The sequence below is a fragment of the Microtus oregoni genome, unplaced genomic scaffold, assembly GCF_018167655.1.
Source record: "Microtus oregoni isolate MIOR12 unplaced genomic scaffold, Mior012 000073F_001, whole genome shotgun sequence".
Classification (NCBI taxonomy): domain Eukaryota; kingdom Metazoa; phylum Chordata; class Mammalia; order Rodentia; family Cricetidae; genus Microtus; species Microtus oregoni.
This window is the reverse complement of record NW_024543981.1, coordinates 1900242-1921570: the sequence shown is the minus strand read 5'-3', so window position 1 is coordinate 1921570 and position 21329 is coordinate 1900242. Positions and strand designations below refer to the sequence as shown.

The 21329-nt window shown below is 38.1% G+C and overlaps 1 protein-coding gene across 3 annotated transcripts in view; it reads left to right on the top strand.

The window, feature by feature from the left end:
• The window catches only part of Pls3 (plastin 3), a 98657-nt gene that overhangs the window by 37188 nt on the left and 40140 nt on the right, over window positions 1–21329 (top strand). For all 3 annotated transcript variants that reach the window (XM_041642201.1, XM_041642198.1, XM_041642199.1), the window contains exon 2: window positions 14295–14375. In XM_041642201.1, the coding sequence (XP_041498135.1) occupies window positions 14303–14375 (73 nt within the window). In that variant the 5' untranslated portion in view covers window positions 14295–14302. The remainder of the gene's footprint in view (window positions 1–14294; window positions 14376–21329) is intronic.

The window sequence follows — 21329 nt, the reverse complement described above, 5'->3', positions numbered from 1 at the left end:
TTTTGAAGTCCTACTTACATAATCTTTACTTGTCAAGTCCGATGCTTCAATGTTTAATCGGTAGAAGTTATTATCTGTGGCTTTTTGAGTGGAAGAGAGAAGAAATGAGATTTCAGATGCTTTTGATTCTTGTTAAAGGCTTTTGGGTTTTGTATTTTGTAACGAAAGTTGAGGTGGCTTGTCATGCTAGAACATGCCATGAGGAGATTGGTATCTCTGTTCTTACAAAGTGGCTTTATGTCAACCAGCTGTCCTGACATTTGAAGTTCACAAAAGGCACGATTTAGATAGGCGGTGTTACTGTAACGAAGCAGTGGCGGTCACTCACAGTGCTCATCTTGCCATCAGGGTTTTCAATCATACAAAGCAGAGGCTCTTAAAAGGCTTATTTCTCCAAGTTTCTTACAGAAAGAATTATAGCTAGTCACAGGATAATCGCAACTCTGAATGAAGCATCACCTATGTAGTATGAGACAGGAGTCTAGTTTTTACAGCTCGAGTACAGTCTTTGAATTGGGAAGGTATATGATACTGAGGCAGGCACTTTTAGTGGCCGATTGTGATTTTCTTTGGGGCTTGCTGGCTGTGGGGTACCGGGGGGACAGAAACCCCAACAAGCAGGTCTCCCTTATGTTACAACCTGCTGATAGAAGAGGGAGCTGGAACTGTGTATCTGGTGACTTCTATGTCATAGGTGATAGGACTTAGTAGTATTTTTGTTTTGAATTAGAACATGTTAGCTACTCTGATATTGCACACACACATATGTACAAACACAAATCCCAGGAGATCAGCCTTGACTTTTTAAACATGTTCATTTTCACAGGACAGGAGGCTAGAGACACCTCAGAGATGAAGGACAATTCATTTCATGAGTAACAGCATGATTTTTACACAATTTATGGGTAGGAGGTGTAAAAAATTGCTGGAGAAATGCAAAAGGAATGAAAGCTTTCAAAGGAGGTATGTCCTAGTTCGGTCTGCTGTACACATTGGTTTGGTAAACCAATAGGATAAAAATGGAGTTATATCAGTTAAGTCTTTTTTATTACTGTTTTTTTTTGAGATTACAAGATAATTTCTCCTATCTCTTTCCTCCCTCTGGGTGGAGTCTTTTGAGCTTGACATATTTAAATCATTATTATGACTTGCATTAAAAACCTATAAAATTTTTCTGCAGCAAGCATTTAAAGAATGGCTTCAATGTACGTTAAGTCGAACATTGCTGTTATTGGAACAGTTAGTGACTTCTTTTTAAGTAGCCATTGCTACTTAAATCTGGGTTTATTAAGCGCCAAAGGTGAAAGGAAACTTTTACTTTAAATGGAAGTGTTTGATTCCTTCAGGAAATGACACAGAGTTGGGCACCCTTTGGGATTTGAGTGACTCATACACATTGGTACTGAAAAAGAACAATTAGGATCTAGCTTATACTATCCTAGAATAGAGTAGAAATACTTTCAGAAGATGAATTTCTTTCTTTCTTTCTTTCTCTTTTTTTTTTTTTTTGTTTTTTTGAGACAGGGTCTCTCTGTAGCTTTGGAGCCTGTCCTGGAACTAGCTCTTGTAGACCAGGCTGGGTCTCAAAACTCACAAAGATCCACCTGCCTGTCCCCAACCCCCGAGTGCTGGGATTAAAGGCTTGTACCACCACCATGCCTGGCTTTTTTCTCCAGATTTTACATATTGAAAGTGCTAATAGCACAAAACTTGAAGTATAATGAGCTATTTTTAACCACCTACCTATGTCTACTTGTAAACATCCAGTTTTACCTATGAATGACAAGCCTGTCAAAACATGATCCATGCATTTACCATATTATAAGGGTGAAATGTCTGCTTATATGGCAAAAGCCAGGAGAAATTGTTCCTAAACTCCTTTCTGTTTGACTTTCAGTTACATTCAGAGAATAGGGTGCAAACATCTTGAGGAGTTCTGTAGTAGCTTGAAGTATGAAACCAGTGTAAATAAGGAAAACATGATCACAGGCCAAGTGCATGTAAAGAATGTGAGTTTGTTCTGGTCTTAGGTTTTAATTATTTCAGTTTTCTCTAATAATGTTTACAACCTTTTTTGTTTATTTAATCATTCATTCTCTTGTTTATTGGCACTGACGACTGTAAGGACTGAGCCCATCGTGCTAGAGAAGCACTCTACCCCTAACGTACACCCTGAGCGTGACTAGTTTAGCATTGTTTATTTTGGGAGACTTTGTTTCCTTTTTTAGACAGGGTTTCCTTATGTCGCCTAGCCTGTCTTTGAACTTTCTGCGCAGCTCAGGATGTCCTGGGATTCACAATCCTCTTGCCTTACACTCACAAGTTCTGTAATTATAGGTATCACCATGCTCAGCTCAAGAACATGCATTTTGTAAACCACGCAAGATAATTAGATAGCCTGCCTGATAGATAGGTAGGTCTGCTCAATCACCCAACTCACCCCCATCAATTCTTATGTTTTCAAGCAGCATTTGGTGGGTACTTGTGAGCCAAGATACAAAATCATAGGTGATATCATCTGTGTTTTCCAGGAACTCACAGATGAGCAGAGGAGACATAGAAGGCAGAAGGTAGTCACCACACTGTGTGCGTGGGGTAGAGTAGCTTACAGAATTTTAGGGAGGGGGTTACTGGCTAACAACTATGATTGTGTGATCTATCTCCTTTGAAATCATTCAAACAAATAATCTGAGGTCTAGGCATGGTTGTCTATATCTGTGATCATAGCATTTGGTAAGCAGAGGCAGGAGGATCAGAAATTCTGAGCCATCTTCAATACACAGTGAATTTGAGGCTAGCCTAGGCTACAGGAGTCCTTACTGCTAAATAAAAGAAACACATAAAAAAAAAAAAAACAAACTTAGGAAGGTTTAGCTGGTTGCCAATATTAAGGAAATAAAAAGTGGGCAAAAACAGCTTAGACTAAATCTGTATATGAGTTTTCACAAAATGGCCATCTCTGCTCTCTTGTCCTTCTCAGAAACCTTTACAGGTCATTTGTTCATCTTCTGGGGTCATGCAAAAACAGCCACATCTTCTTTACTATTCACAGAATATGGATGTTTAAGTTTCCCTAAAGGTTTTAGATACATCTAAGTTAAAATTTTAGTTAAAGGAAGCAAGGTCGTGGGATAGACCAAAGGGTAGAGGAAGCCTTCAGCAAAAGTCTTCCAGTCAGTATCATTTGATTTGGAAATGAAAGCATACTTTGTAAGGGGGTAAAGGACTTACTCTTGTTAAGATTTAATTATTTGGGGCTGGGGATATGGTTCAGTGGTTAAGAGCACTTGTGGTCTTCCAGAGAACCTTGGTTCAGTTTCCAGAACCCACATGGCTACTCTAACCATCTGTAACTCCAGTTCCAGGGGAACCAGTGCCCTCTTATGGCCACTGTATGCATGTGGCACACAGACATACATGTAGGCACAATAAAATTAATATTAGAAATATGTATTTGTTTTTATTATGTGTGTATTCATATTTTGCTTGCACATATGTTTGTGCACTACATGAATCCAGTGCCCTTGGGGGCCAGAAGAGGATGTCATTTTTTCTGGAACTAGAATTATAGACACCTTTGATCTGCAGTGGGGTGCTGGGAAACAAACCCAGGTCCTTTACAAAAGCAACAAGTGTTACTAACTGCTGAGACATATCTCCAGTCCCAAGTAATAAGACTTTTTAAGTTACGTCACAAGTGTCCCTGAACTATACTATCTATCTGACATATTTTTCTATACTGTCATTCATGTGTCATTTGGTGTTACAGCTGATTGAATCTAGGGTCTCATGAATGTTAGGCCAGCACACTATCGCTGGACCATATCTCCATCTCTTCTTTACTTTTTATTGTGAAACATAGCTTGTTATGTTGCCCCAATTGGTGTTGAACTTAGAATCATCTAGCCTTAACTTTCCAAGTGGGTGGGATTATAGTTCTACGCCACACAGCCTATGTTATGTTAACTAGAATGAACAAGAAGAGGGACTGGAAAGGTGTCTCAGTAGTTGAGAACATATGCTGCTCTTATAGAGGATATAGGGTCTATTTCTAGGACCCACATTACGCAGCTGCTATGCACCTGTAACTCCAGCTGTAGTAGTGGGATCCATCAGCTCCTTCTTCCATGTGCGTGTGTGCGCGCGCACACACACACACACACACACACACACACACACACACACAAATCTTTTTAAAACAAATTAACTATTTTAGAATTCTCTGTTGAGAGTTTTCTGTTTAGGTCTGTACTCCATTTTTTTTTTTTAAATTGGATTATTTGTTCTTTGGATGACCAATTTCTTGAGTATATTTTGGAGATCAGACCTCTGTCTGATGTAGGGTTGGTGAAGATCTTTTCCCATTCTGTAGGCTGCCATTTTATCTTGTTGACTGTATCAAAAGGAACACTCCTGCATTGCTGGTGGGAGTGCAAGGTGGTACAGCCCCTTTGGATATCGGTATAGTGATTTCTCAGAAAATTGGGAAACAACCTTCCTCAAGACCCAGCAATACCACTTTTGGGTATATATCCAAAGGATGCTCAATCGTGCCACAAGGACATGTGCTTAACTATGTTCATAGCAGCATTGTTTGTCATAGCCAGAACCTGAAAACAACCTAAATGCCCCTCGACCAAAGAATGGATAAGGAAAATGTGGTACATTTACACAATGGAGTACTACACAGCAGAAAACAATAATGACATCTTGAAATTTGCAGGCAAATGGATGGAGCTGGAAAACATCATATTGAGTGAGGCAACACAGACCCAAAAAAGACAATTATCATATGTACTCACTCATAAGTGTTTTTTAAACATAAAGTAAGGAAAACCAGCCTACAAACCATAATCCCAGAGAATTTAGACAACAATGAGGATAATAAGAGAGACATACATGGATCTAATCTATATGGGAAGTAGAAAAAGACAAGATCTCCAGAGTAAATTGGGAGCATGGGGACCTTGGAAAAGGGTAGAAGGGCATGGGGGAAGAAGGGCAGGGAGCAGAGAAAAAAATGTATAGCTCAATAAAATCAATAGAAAAGCAAAAAGTGACCATATAGATACACAATTGTTTGCGTATATTTACCTTAAGGCTGAGTTATTAAAGTCGATACAAAAGGGAGGCTGTTCATAGCACTGAGCCTTGGAGAGTCTTGATTTTAATAAATTAAGCAATGTGTAATACTGTTACACCAAAGAGTTTCACATATAGGAATGAGTGTACAGCAGGAAAAGTGTTTGTGTACTATATTATTATTTTACTTATTTTTTGTTGCTAGGGACTCTTTACCCCTGAGCTGTACCGATGGACCCTATAAAATTATTTTATAGTCAAAGGCTATTTGAGCTCAATGTTTTGGAAAAGGCATGATCTGTATAGTCTTTGCTCAGCCTGTTGTCTAGATTCTGTATATGTTTTTAATATTTTATGATTTAATTTTTTATTTTCGTTTTATGTGTAGGAGTGTTATGCCTGCATGTATATCTGTGCATGACATGCATGGCTGCTTCCAGAGGAGGCCAGCAAAGGGCATTAAATATCCTAATCCAAGCACTCGGGAGGCAGAGACAGGTGGATCTCTGGGAGTTCGAGGCCAGCCTGGTCTACAAGAGCTAGTTCCAGGATAGGAACCAAAGCCACAGAGAAACCCTGTCTCGAAAAACAAACAAACAAACAAACAAAAATATCCTAGAGTTGGAGTTCGGAATATGAGCTGCCATGTGAAAACTGGGAAGCAAACCCAGGTCCTCTGAAAGGACAGCAAGTGCTCTTAATTGCTGAGCCATTTCTCCAGCCCTATATTCTAAATATTTTATAAAATCACAGAATTTCTCATTTCAGTTAAAATGTAAGTGACTCCTTTATACTTTAGCCAATGAGAACAAGATAGAATTTTCTAGAGGGACTCATATATGTTTTCTGCCAAAATTTATATTTCTCAATAGCATGATCATATTTGCTAAGAGCTTTTGAATTATCTTCCATAGGTTCTTCTGGCTATGAGCCCAAAGTTCTGAAAAGCAGTTTATTGGGTAGTTGGAACAATTGATCACTTTTCTTCCTATATGTGGGTTTTTTTGTTTTGTTTTATTTTTGTTGTTGTGTTTTTCGAGACAAGGTTTCTCTGTGTAGCTTTGGAGCCTGTCCGGGAACTTGCTTTGTTGACCAGGCTGGCCTTGAACTCACAGACATCTGCCTGCCTCTGCCTCCCAAGTTCTGGGATTAAAAGAGTGTGCCACCACTACCCTGCCCCATATGTTGTTTTAATTTTACATTTGATGTGTAGCACTGTGTCTTAGGCAAAGTTTTATAACTGGTTTAGATCACTTGCCACACATCTGAAACAATTTAGATGATAAAATAATAGAATCTGAGCTGGGCTCAGTTAGTAGAGTACTTGCTAGTGTATACTTAGGACATTGGGTTCAACCACCAGCACTCCATAAACTGGGCCTGGTAGTACACATTTGTATTCTGAACACTTTGGAGGTGAAAGCAAGAGAATCAGAAGTTGAAGATCATTCTCTACTACATGGTAAGTTTGAGCCAGCTTGGGATGCCCTAAGACCCCATCTCAAAGAAAAATGTACCAGAATCCAAATGATTTAGCTTATATTTTGTAATTTTTATGATTATTGGTTATTGGGCATACTGGGAGTTTTCATTAACCTTGAAAAATTACAGCTAGCTGCAGCATTTTTGATACGTCTGTGTATCCAGCATTAAGCAAGCAATGGTTGCAGTATACGTGGGAAATAAGTTTCTATTCCAGTCTCCAGAAATAAGCTACCTTAAAATAAGACCCACAGAGTGAGGAATTTGACCAATATTTAGTTAAATAATAATTCTGCTTCACTGACAAAAAATATTTTGGGTCATACTTGAGACTTGGAGGAGGCTGATTAATGGAATCAAATAGGATGATAGACATCCCGGCCATATTGTCCCCCACTTAATGTAACTAAAGAGGAAGTCTGTCATCTTGCTGAACTTTGTGGTAGGATTCTAAAATCTGTGTGATCTGAAAAGAGAGATAAGAGGGGGATAGAGCATTGGGCATCAGGCTTTTGGGGAAGAAAAGGCACCTGTAGAAACTTGGAGGTTGACAGTAACCAAATGAGTCAGGGAGGAAAGGAAAAGCAGAGAGAGAAAGAGAGAGAGAGAGAGAGAGAGAGAGAGAGAGAGAGAGAGAGAGAGAGAGAGAGAGAGAGAGAGAGGTGTGAAAAATAGATGTCGAGGGAAGAAGTCTTCAGAGGAAAGGCCAGAGCGAAACCAGGGTAGTGGCGTGGGAGTTAAGGTGGAGTGGTCAGAAGGAGAGCTATGGATCAAAAGGTGTTTTCAAAGCTGGGACATTGTGGCAAACACCTATAATCCCAACACTGGGGAAACTTAGGAGGGAAGATTACCACTTCCAGATAGCCAGGGCTGCATAGTGACACCTTGTCTCAAAATTAGAGAAAGAAAAACATGTGCAGAAGGTTATTGAAATAGACATAAAACTATGAAGGACGACCTAAAATGCCAAGCAGATGTTAGACAATTAATTTAGGCACAAGTAATTATATCTTGGTGAATTTGGGGGCAGGCAAAATCAGATGGTTGCCGATGCTAGTTACAGGCTATTTTTTGAATACAAAAGAATTAAATTACTGTGTCCATGCTATAGGGAATACAGTAATGAATAAGTTCTATTTTTACCCTTCAGTAAGTTGTCGATGGGCTCCACCAGATACTGATGGAGAATATTGACAGGTCTGGGGTTTGAGACTTGGTTCACCTCTTTCTTGCTGTGTGTCTTTGAAGTGACCAAGCTTATCTAAAGCCAGTCCTCTGTTCAATGTGAATAACACACATACAAAAGAAACAAAATAATTTTTAATTTCAATAGTAATACTACCAAGCTTATGGAGATTTTTCTGAGAAATAACTTCCATTTTTATAAATTTTGAATATGAAACAAGTAGCTTATCCCACAGTAAATAAATTCTATGCAGTTATGGATCTAAAGTAGAAACTTACAAGGACGTGCTGACATTTCATTTAAAATATTATTCCATATTTCTCAAGTACTGTGATAGAGGTTGGGCAGATGCCAATGAGATGTGATAATGGTCAATGAGAATGAGCTATAGACATTTCCGTTAAAGAGTATTAAATGCTATTCTTATGGTAACTATATTTCCTAAATATATATATACAGACAGACAGATGAATAGATAAATGTTACTTGGGCATGGTGGTGCATGCTGGTAATTAAAGCATCCTAGAGACAGAGGCTGGAAGATGGCAAATTCAATGCCAGCCTGGGTTATATTACAAACCCTGTCAGCAAGGAGAGAGACTACTGAAACTTCTCCAACTGATTACACCTGAAATGATAAAAGGCTTTGATGGAAGAATCTCAAAGTTTGACTGACTCACCCATAAAGAATAAACTTTGGGGGTAACCAGTAGTATCAAATGTAGTTACCTAGAGACTGAGGAGGAATTGGAAATGAGGCCTGGTATAACAGAAAGGAGAGTTGGTGGTGGGGAATGAGGCCAGGGATGTGGCTCGCTGGTGGAGCATCTGCTTAGCATGCTTGAGGTCCTGGGATTGATAGTACTGAGAAAAGAAGGGGAGGGATTGGCAGTGAGGCCAAATGGAATTACTCTTGCTAACAATCCTCATTCCCTTGGTTACATCTCAGCTGGTCTCTGACCTTATGTAATTGTGTCTCGCCAGTAACCCTAGGCTTTCCCCCAGCCATCCTGTATTTTTGCAGCCCCAGACAGCATCTTCTCTTTCTGACACTATCGCTAGAAGATAAAGGTCACATCAGATTCATAGAAAATGTTTCCTGACATATATCACTCAGCACAAATGACTGTGATAGCTCTAGTATAATGCCTTTGAGTTGCTATCTGTTTCCCTTAGTGGACAATAAGCTCTTCTAGAGAAAAAAGGCTTGAGGGTCTTAATTTTTCTATCTGTGGCATTTGACAAACTGCTGAGTGTATATTAATTAAGCCTTCTATGAAGAAGGCTTGATATGTGCAGATGAGTAAGGCTTGAACGTGCTAGATATTCGGGTGGAATTCTTCCAAAGTCATTAGGAAATACGGCACTGGAGTTTGAGTAATCGCAGGAAGAGGTGAGCTTTAGTCCCAGAATGGCACACACCCGTCCAACCTTGTGACTGATGCTGTTGATTTACCTAACTGAGGAGGAGGCAGGGTGGCAGTTTCTGTTGGTACAGGTAGGAATGTGAAGTGTGGGCGTTCCAAAGCACTGCCTGTTTTGAATGGTAGAAGGTGACAAATAATATCCTCTTTCTTTGTTGCCTGCTCTTGAATTGTTTGCCCACAATGATGGCCACATCTTTAGGTTTTCCTCCTCTTTATAACAAAATAATACATTCTTCCGTGTTTTCTTCACCCTTTAATGCTTTCTTCGGGAATTTTAAGTGGTGTATTGTGCAATCTTGTAACTAATCAACATCTTTCCCAATTCCATTTTGCATAATTTACGAGTAAATTATGGGAACAAAGTCTAACCCTAACCCTAGAATACCCCATGGGTTGCTTGGGTGGTGATCAATTTGTTTTCTGCTGTTTTGGGAATGAAACTTGGGACACTTGATTGTCAGGCCCTCTAACACAAGTCCAGCCATAATCCCATTTTAGCCTTTATTTGCTCAGTCTAATTGGAAAGGAAGTGTGTGTGTGTGTGTGTGTGTGTGTGTGTGTGTGTGTGTAAACCATCAAGGAGTTCCTGAATGTTGCACCCTTCCTCCTGAGTCAGCCTTGGTACAGAATGACACACATTAATTAGTAAGGCTATATTCTAAAAGTGAGCGCCTGAGGAAAAGAAATCAGGAACTTCCCTTTTCTCCCTCAAACAGCTTTCAAATTTTGAGTAATAGTTTCAGGTAAAACATTCTCAGCAAGGATTTGTGTCCAGGGTTTCTGTATAGTTAAATGAGCCAGTGGAGTGCTTTCATAATTGCTGTATTGTTAGTCAAACGCTGTAATTAGGGATGACTTCATAGGCATAAGATTCTCTCTGGGTGACGCCCTGAATTCATACCCAGTTGCACACCATATCCTTTTATGAAAAAACAAACAAACAAGCTTTTATTTTCTTTTGTTTTATTCCCTGAGTTGAAAAATCCGTTTTCGAGTGTCTCGGATGTTTAGGAAAGAGAGGTTGCTTTTTTTTTTTTTTTTTTTTTAAAATTCCTGGCTGCTTTCTCTTTACAGAAGAATCAGGCAGACGGAGCAAGGGGGAAAAAAAAAAAAAAACAGAACCCAGGCAGAACAAAGGGCTTTTCTTTTATCCTTGACTGGTATTCCATTTGCTGAAATGAAATGGAGGGAAATTCTGATCTTTGAATATTAGTTAGCTTTCGTGTTATGTAAACAGAGTTCAGTTCACTTTTGTGGTAAGACCGACTTCAGACTTGGGGGGGCAAAAAAAAAGACGTGTTGAGAGCCCTGGCAATCTCACAATGTGAAGTTGAATTGAAACTTGAATCTTAGTCTTAACACTTTAACATTTCTTTTGCATTATTGCTCAAGAGAAAATGCAAATGAGGAGGAACGCAACAATATTAAGAAGCTGTGGATGATTTTGAAATGTTTAAACTAAAATTATTTTTATTTTTAAAATGTATCACTTGCCTGCACTTCAAGTTCTTTTTTTTTAATTAATTTATTTATTAAAGATTTCTCCCTCCTCCCCGCCACCGCCTCCCATTTCCCTCCCCTTCCCCCAATCAAGTCCCCCTCCCTCATCGGCTCGAAGAGCAATCAGGGTTCCCTGACCTGTGGGAAGTCCAAGGACTGCCCACCTCTATCCAGGTCTAGTAAGGTGAACAACCAAACTGCCTAGGCTCCCCCAAGAACTATATTAGAAGTTGGCCTTATGAAAGAGCCTATATTGAGTCATAGATAAAATATGGCTGACAGGTTTTCTTTAGGCCCAGCCTTCTTAAACTACTTTAACTGAAGGCTTGTAATTTTTATATATGAGGGAGGCTTGTTATATACTCTGTAGTCAATAATTAAGGGAGACGAGACAACTCTTCATGCATGCCATTTAAAAGGTCTTAGTAAACTGATGCCTAATATTTACAGCCCCTCACAATTACTTATGGGGTTATTTATTCCCTGCTTTCTTTCACTGAGGGTTTGAGGTTGTTGTATAATGCTTTGTAGTTTATAATGTGCCTTCACATATGTTACTTTTAATCTTTATGAGAGTTCCCCGGGAAACAGGTATTATTAGTGCTATTTGTGAATGAGAAGCAGAGGCTCACAGAGATGAAATAAACATACCCATGGACATACAGTTAGGAAGTAGCAGCAACAGACTACTGATTGATGGTTTCATTGCTTGCCCAGTGAGAATACACTATGCCATTGGGCAATAAGCAATGGCTGGGTGTGACTAGTGTTTAAGAAGTGTCCATATGCAGCAAGCATATCAAATTTTCTATTCCACTTGTAAACCAGTCTGGGATGCTTTTAGTTTCTTTGGGAGAACCTATATGAAATATTCAAAAGAGAGAAAGAAAATTGAAATATCTTTGAGATATCAGCATTTTCTTATTCTTTTTTTTAATTTTTTTTAAATTTATTTATTTATTAAAGATTTCTGTCTCTTCCCCGCCACCACCTCCCATTTCCCTCCCCCTCCCCTAATTAAGTCCCCCTCCCTCAGCCCGAAAAGCAATCAGGGTTCCCTGTCCTGTGGGAAGTCCAAGGAACCCCCACCTCCGTCCAGGTCTAGTAAGTTGAGCATCCAAACTGCCTATTGAGCCTATAATTTGGGATCTTAGAGAAGCTAAATAAAGAGAACCCAAAGAAAAACATATAGGCATCCTCCTGAATATTAAGCTTCAGCAGGCGATGAAAGGAGACAGAGACAGAGACCCACATTGGAGCACCGGACATAAACCTCAAGGTCCAAATCAGGAGCAGAAGGAGAGAGAGCACGAGCAAGGAACTCAGGACCGCAAGGGGTGCACCCACACACTGAGACAATGGGGATGTTCTATTGGGAACTCACCAAGGCCATCTGGCCTGGGTCTGGAGAAGCCTGGGATAAAACCGGACTCTCTGAACATAGCGGACAATGAGGACTACTGAGAACTCAAGAACAATGGCAATGGATTTCTGATCCTACTGCATGCACTGGCTTTGTGGGAGCATTTTCTTATTCTATAGGAAGATTAAAGGAACTGTTTCCCTGGCCGTCTTGAGAAGACACTAACCCTTTGTCTCCAGAGCCTGCAAGCTTCTTCAAAATGGAGATCTATACCTTTTATTGTAGCAACTAATTGTCTGTCCTATTGCAATTATTTGGTTGCCTCCTGAGATTGTAAATTCCTCAGAGGCAAAAACTGGACCTGTAACAGATATTGAAAATAGGGTGTGGTGCTGAGGCTGAAGAGATGTCTCCACAGCCAGGAGCACAGAATGCTCTTCTAGAAGACAATAGCTTTATTCCCAGTACCCATGTTAGAGGGCCAGCATAACTGCATATACCCACAGCTCCAAGAGACTGACACCTTCTTCTAGTCTCTACAGGCACTGCTGAATTGTGCACATGCATGCACGCACACACACAATTCAAAAAGAATAATAAAATAGTTTAAAAATATGGTATGATGATAAAAAGGGGGTTGAAAGGCCTGTCGAGGATAGATTTGAAAAGGGAGGAAGTGGGACAGAAAGATGTACATTCCTGCCATCTGGAATAAGGATAGTGAACAGGGGTGGTTTATGTCATGGCTTAATTCCTAATTTTCTTTTTAAAACAGAAATGATATGTAGTGTATGAATGAAATAACTGCATAAGGTTTTGATGTTGCTTGGAAATTTTCTTACTGACATGTTTTAAATGATTACTGATTCAAACTACCCAAACTAGAAAGGGCCTTTAAGAGACAGAGGTCAACCACATGTTTTGGATTTTCTCAACTCTCAAGCTTTTTTGTGCCATTGTTCTCCACATATAATTCATGGAAATGGGTAATATTTTTTCATTAAAACCGTGATTGGCTGGACATGGTAGCATAAGCCTGTAATTGTGGGAAGATTGCCAAAAGTTTAAGGTCAGCCAGCTCTACATAGGGAGTCCCAGTCCAGCGAGGGCTATAGAACGGGACCCCAATTAAAAACAAACCAAAATGATTGCTTAAAATATATGTAAATAAGACTGCAATTAATCTTATTTAGTATTGTGATTAACACTGTTGAACATTTTTATGATGCACAGAATAAATTTAGAATTATTACCATATAGTTATAGTTTAATTTTTAGAGGAAGTTTACTATTTTAAGCAAAGTTGCTACTTTTTGTGTCAAAATTGTTACTGGAGATAGTTCTTTATTTTTTGAAAGCATTTTTTTTTATTTTCAAGATTATAATTATGACATTTTCCCCTTTTTCTTCTCATGTCCCTCCCAAACTCCCTCTCAAATTCATGACCTCTCCTTTTTCTTATTATTGTGTAAATAGAAATATATTTAAGTTATAAATTTAAAAAATATATAAAATTATATCTACTATATAATGTATAATATATATAATAACTATATAATATCAACAATTTAATATAGCATGTGTATATTAACAAACACATACTTGTGTTGATTCTATATCAGACTCAAATATATTTGTTATATCTCTCCTTTAAGAAGAGTGATTGATAGGTATCAGTATACTGTTTAAAATTAGTGACTTATTTTATAGAAATTGCTAACCAAGTGATTTTTGGCCTTCACTTTGACACAAAAAAACCAAGATTCTGTTATGCATCACTTTCTTGTTGTACCTTTCTTATAATCTTCTAATGTAGCTGAAAATTTTATCCTTAGGAGGACAAAGTTACCACCAAGTGATACTTCCTGAGTTCAACTCCTAGGATCCACATGTTGGAGAGAGACTCTATACCAGCTATCTTCTGACTTCTACATGTCCACTGTAATATGTGTGCACCCAAACACATGTATGGCTGTGCACGCGTGTGCATGCGCACACACACGTACATACACACGCACACACACAATGAATAAATGTAACTTAAAGGGATAGATTTAGACATTTTTCCTTTATAGTTTTTGATAAATAATGATTCGTCGCCTGTTTATTTTCTTTATTTTAGGCATAGCTATATGATTACCTATTCAGATTGTTTTAGTAGTCTGAAAGTCTGTTTCTAATTTAGCAATAATGCTAATCTTATGTATTCACAAACCTTTTTGAAGACTGAACTAAACTATTTTCTTTCCTGTAGATCTTTACATGGATGAGATGGCAACCACTCAGATTTCCAAAGATGAGCTTGATGAACTCAAAGAGGCCTTTGCCAAAGTTGGTGAGTGTATTTTATACTAAACCATAGGAAAGGTGCTTTTATTTGGTCTTGTTGTTATATCTTGAGAAATTGTCATGAATCAGCCTTAGCCTGAATGACATAGTGAGATTGACTTCAAAAATTAGATGGACAAAGATTTAGATGTTAGAGTGAAAGTTGTATGATTTCGGGCAGGCATTGCCCAAAGGTTAATGACACTTACCTGATTCAGTCCTGGAAACCCACATGGTGGAAGGAAGATCTAATTCCTTCAATTTGTCCTCTAACCCCACCCCCACACACACAGAGAGAAAGGAAGAAAGAAATGCCATAAATTTTATTAGTATTTCTATATGAGCGCTTATTAATATCATTTCCAGTGCTTCTTCTTTCCACTCCAACTCCCTCTCAAATTCGTGACCTTATCTTCTCTATTATTTTGTATATATAAATTTTTGGTTTTTAAAATATTTTAGTTATATCCATTAGTTAATATGGACAAGTATTTTTTTTTCCTCAGGGCCCTAGTCATTAAATCGGGGTTGCTATGTCATTTGAAATTTTGTATTTTGAATATCATGGTTTTTTTTTTTTTTTTTGAAGGGGATGGGTTGAGACAGGGCAGTCCTGCAACTCATTTTGTAGACCAGGCTGGCCTTGAACTCACAGAAATCCACCTGGCTCTGCGCCCCTTGTGCTGAGACTAAAGGCACACACCACAACATCCATCTGGAATATCCTATTTATCCGAGATGAGTGTTTGGAGTGAACATTGGTGCATTAGATGGAATTCACGATTCCTGTGGTATTTATTGGTTGAGAAAGGAGTCTAATTCTGTATCCTGCCTACGCTAGTCAGCCTTGAGCTCACTGTGTAAACTATTCATCTTTCTAATAATAAATAAAAATATAGCTTCAGGCAAATAGGCAAAGGCATAGTTTTCATATAGAACAAGGTACTGAACCCAGAACCTCATGCCTGGAAAGTAAGTGCTCTATTACTGAGCTACATCCATAGCCATTGATATTTTGAGACAATTTCACTGAGCTGTTCAGGCTGATCCAAACTTGTGATCCTCCCACCTCCCCAAGGAGTTGGAATTCTAGGCATGGCTTGTTTTCCTTTTTGTATGTTTGTTTGTGTACATACTAGACAAATGATAAAAGAGCAAGTGGTTAAAAGATAAAGTGAGATGGAATAAGAACTAACTATAGGTAGACTCACAGGAGGCAGTGTGTGCTTAGGCATGGGTTCTCAAAAGGTCGTGACCATTTTGGCTATCGTCCATCTCCAAAACTATTTACACTACGTTTCATACCAGTAGCAAAATTACAGTTATGAAGTAGCAACAGAAATAATTTTATGATTGGGGGCCACCACAACCTGAGGACCTGTATTAAAGGGCCTCAGCATTTAGAAAGGTTGTGAACTGCTGGCTTAAGGTAAGCAATGTCTTTTTAGCATTGCCTAAACTAAAGGCAGTGAAGCTAGAGCATAATGGTTTATTACTTAAATCAGATTTACTCTTAACATATGCTCAACAATCCGACTTACATAAAAGGAAAAGGGGGATCTGTGTTTCCCATTGATTGATTAATTTATTCTCTCTCTGTGTTTTTGAGACATAGTTTCTTCTAGCCCAGGTTGGTCTCAAAATTCACTCCAAATAGCCCATGATGACTTCAAACTCTGAATCTCCTTCCTCTGCCTCCCTAGGGTTGGGATTACAGACATTGCCAACACACCAAGCTTAATGTGGTGCTGGGGATTGAACTCAGGCCTTTGTGTGTGCTAGGCAAACTCTCTACTAACTGAACTACATCCCTGATCCATGATCTACATTTTCTAAAAAAGCATGTATATTAAGAGAAACAGTATACCTTGGAGAAAATAATACCCACCTAGAATAGCTATTCATATCTTATCCTGAGCCTAAACAGAAAAGGTTAAATTGTTCTGATTCTTAATTTTATTTGATAAAGCAATACATTAAGTTGCTATAGTTATGACTCGAGAAGAATGGAAGCACATAGTCAGATATTCAATTGATGAAAATTAGCAAATGAGATTTTGGTCATAAGAGGTGGGGTTATTTTGTTGTTACGTTTTTCTCTTTTGTCAATATTCGTTAGCTTTGTTCTTATCATAAATGCTTTAGGAATGTATTTCCTTGACCATTGTTTTTTGCTTACATCTACTTTTCGGTATTAGCAGCAGCATAATTTGTTTATGAATAGAGCATTAAAGTAGGGACCATGACTTATTAATGTTGCATTGCTTAATCACTATGCCTAGCCTCCTGAAAGAAATGCTTGTTGTTGTAAGGCCTTGACCTCATGTGTGGCCTCATAGAAATATTTATGTTCACTGTTTGTTTTACATTAGCATTAATTCAAATGTGAGTCACTTGATGGGACTTGGAGTAGTTTTTATGAGATAAACAGCTGAACTACTCTGTTAAGACAAAGTAATAGTTGACCCGTTATTGCCATTGTAGAAACAAGGTTAAAGTTTATTTAGTAAGTATGGGATCAATTAGAGCAGTGGTTCTCAACCTTTCTAATGCTGTGACCCTTTTTTAATACAGTTCCTCATGTTGTAGTGACTCCAACCATAAAATTATTTTCATTGCTACTTCATAACTCTATTTTTGCTACTGTTATGAATCTCAGTGTAAATAACTGTATTTTCCTATGGTCTTAGGTGACCCTTGTTGAACTGCTGAATTAGAGGTTTGAGTGCAAAAGGTCCAGAACAACAACAGCCTACCACTTTGGAATGCTTAAATTTCCATAGGCAGGAGGTGGAACTATGAATACCATACCAGGCACATGTTTCACTATACACCATTTTACTAACATACAAGCTGCTAACTAGAATTCGTGAGGCCAATATTTCTGCCTGTTCTGAGTAGTATTCTGTTGTATTCCCCATCTAAATATCTAATGCAACGTTGCATACATGTTAGGTTCCCTTTAAATATTTAATTACTTGAATCTCAAGGAACCGTAAACGGTCTTTTGATGTACTAGGGTTTTAGCAATATCAGTTGTAAATACAAAGGGTCATTGTTGTGAAAAATTTATTATGAAAGATATTTTTGGTGCACGCATGTGTGTGCGTATATGTATCTGTCTGCCTGCCTGCCTGTCTTTTGGAGGTAAGTATATGTGTGGTAAATACTTTTGTAGAGGCTTACCTTTCAGGAACTCCTTCAAATCTTTACAGTTGAATCGTTTGACTTTCCTTTAAACCTCTTTGTAGTTTTTAGGTGGTGTTAGTTTCAGAGCCCTAAGGCAACTGTCAAAGGTGTTGTGGAATTTATTTTCTCATTTTTTTTCAATTGAAGATCACTTATTTGTTTAAAAAGTCTCTAGAACTTATTTTCCTGGCCAGGATAATTGTTTCCTACTTTGTGTAGTAGGGGAGAGCAGAGAAAACTGCTTTGTATCACTTCAATTGTGACAAAATATGGAAACCATTTTCCTCATCTATTAACAATAATAGCCTTGATTATCTGCTTAGAAATTCAGCAAAATCATAGTGTGCAGAAAAAATCTCTGTAATTATGACTAATCACAGGTTTTGTGCAATCAATTAATAGTGCTTTGAAACTCTCTTTACTAGCAATAAATTGAGTATTAGGTTTTAAAATTCTTTCTCTCGCTTTTTGCACCTGCTTACTGTTAAGTTCTAATCACATGTAATTATTTTAATTATCTCAACTATTGTCTCAGTATTTCCCTTTGGGTTAGTGGAAACCGTAGTGTCCCCTCCCCCTCTACACAACAAACATTTCTGTTTTCATCTAAATGCTGCCCTCCTGTGTGATTTTTTTTCTAAAGAGAACAAATCTTATCATGTTGGTGCCTGCCTATAATTCTTGCCCTTGTGCGCTATACTTCTTGTATCAGGGTGGTTGAAGCAGGATGATCTCAACAGTACCAGGCTAGCCAAGACTGGATAGCAAAACCTGCCTCTAAAATATATTTTGAGGCCTAGTGTGGTGGCACACACCTAATCCCACTACTTGGGGTTCTAGGCCAGCATGGTCTAAATAGAGAGTTGCAGATCAGTCAGGACTACATAGTAAGACCCCGTCTCTAAAAACATAAGACTAATAAATATATATTTCATTCACTTACAAAGTGAATGAATATTAACCAGATGAAAGAATATGTCTTTTATATTCTAAGACTTTAATTTTAAATTATTTACCTCCAACAATGAATCTGAGGTAATTTAAATCCTCAATTTGGCTTTAGACTTGCAACAACTTTCTTTAAAATAGGACTTATGAGGGCTGGGGAGGTGACTCACTGGTTATAACTAATTGTTGCTTTTGCAACAATTAGTTGCAGTACCTAGGTTCTATACCCAGCACCCACAAATGGCACTCACAACCTCTTATAACTCCAGCTGCAGGGGATCAGACACCCTCATAGGAACTCTGGGCAGCTTCAATCACATATGTATATACCACCCACATATACATAATTAAAATAAGTCTATTAAAATAATAAAATATGACTTTTTTCTTCCCCAAAGCATGCTATAGTGTACTTTTATAAACATGAAAGTCAGGATCTTTGAAACACAAGACTACTTGGGATGCTTGAGTGACTGGGAATAGTGTGCTGCATTCCTTTGAGGTTCCCCACCAAATGAAGTCAAGACATCTTGGTTGTGGTGATTTAGTTGTACCAGATTTCTCGCAGCCCAGAAAGTTGAATTATTTCCAATTACTTGATATCCTCTAGAATATAAAAACCGCATCACAGTGCCACAAAACGTGGCTGGCAGTTTAGTCCAGTTTACTTTCAGTTTTGGATAAAACTACACCACTGCACATTTTCTTAATTATACCTTAAAACATAAAAATACAAAAACTACGAGGCTAGTTTTGTTGCTACGTGGTGGAGCCGTTGCTTAATATATAGAAGGCTTTGGGTATGCATGTGTGTGTGTGTGTGTGTGTGTGTGTGCATGTGTGTGCACATATGTATATGTATACATACACATATTATACACATATATTTCTAGACCCACAAGAAGAAAAATGTATGAATGAACAAAAAAATAAATAAAACCAATCATAGTGGTACAAACCTGTAATCCTAAAATTTGAAAGTAGGGACAAGAAGAAGTGGAAATCAAGACTAGCCTTAGCTACTTGACAAGTAGAAGACCATCCATGTGTTACCTGAGACTCTACCTCACAAGATTAAGTGACAACTTTCCATACTGTCAGTTTGGGGGTAATCTGAAGACCATGCCTGACAAATGTAAAGTTGTACAAGTGCCTGTGTGAGAGTGTAAACAGTGCTGCACACATATGAGAACATGTCTATTTGAGCATATGTACATAAATATTTTTAGAGGGGGAGAGTGGCAGCAGGTGGAAAACTATAGCCAAACTGCTAGAAATATGCAAAAAAAAAAGATTATAAATATTTCTGACTGCCCAGCCTAGGTCTTCTAAACTCTTCCAGTCTTCAAGCGCTTTGGGAATTCACTATTGAGTACTGTTTTGTGTGTTTTGCTCACATGTATGTCTAAGCATCACATGTGAAGAGGGTGTCAGCAGAAATTATGATTGCAAGTCACCAGATTGTTACTGGGACCTGAATCAGAGTCCTCTGCAAGAGCAGCAAGTATTCTTAACCACTGAACCACCTCTTCAGCCCCTGGTTGAGTTTTTAAAGCAATGTTTTTGTGGAAATTCATTATTACACATTTAAATTCTTTTTTGTTGTTGTTTCTGCTTTTATGAGACAGGGTTTCTTTGTGTTTCTCTGGCTGTCCTGGAACTCGCCTTGTAGACCAGGTTGGCCTCGAATTCACAGAAATCTGACTGCCTCTGCCTCTCTGAGTCAGATTCAAATTTTTATTATCAATTTTCTAATTAAAAATATATTTAGAATACATTTATTAAGCTAAATTGAACTTTTTATCTCTAGCCTTTCCAAAAAAGTGAGTCTGTACTTGATTTTCTTCTTTAAATTGTAATGAGCACTATCCAAAGTGGTTTAATGTAGATTCCAAGTATGTATTGCGTATGAGGGCATATAGTTTTAACCTTTTTGTATGAAAATCACCAAATTTAGATGGATTCAAAGAGCATTAGAGCAACACACACACACACACACACACACACACACACACACACACACACACACACTGAGGGTCAAAGGAAGTCCTCGTCTTTTTTACTGTTAGATTTATAAGGCAAAGTAGCACCCCAAAAGATGCTTTTGAAGTGATGGATTATAGTGCCAACCCGCTAGACAAGGGCAGTGTAAAACAGCAGCTAAAATCAAAACCACTTGAATTCTGGCTCAGCTTTCTCCAGACAAGGACTTAAAATAGCTTAAATAACAGGATGCAATGGGAGGGAAAACATTTCCTTTTAAGGTTATGCATTCTTGGTGTGATTCAAACTTCTGCAGGAACATGGCTTCATAATAAGTTTATTTACTTTGAGGTTAACTTGGGGGAGGGTGTTGAAGGAGGTAACTGGCATTTAAACTAATACTTAGTAAAAGAGAATAATATGATTTCCTTTAAAACAAAATGCAGATGTGATTCCACGAGTGTCATCTGAGAAAGACAGAGAGAGAGAGACAGAGAGTGAATTCCTTGTAACCAACATTTGGTTCTTTTCTGATGAATTCAGCAACCAGTCTGGTGCCGTCTTGAATGCCTCCTAGTGATTTATTTTTTAAGTAGAATGTTTTTCTGTGCTCGTTTTTAAAATACACTTGGTATATTAGTGAAATGTTATTTCTTTACCTTGTGCAAGCACTTGCTTGGTACTTAGGTGGCATTTCTTTTCTTCCCGTGGCTTTTTAGTCTACCCATACTGATCATATTTCCAGAATGAAAATGCTCACTGTGGTGTTGTGAGTGTTATACACACATAAACTGTATGTAAACCATTTATGATCTTAATGAGTCAGTTGAAATTTGATGGC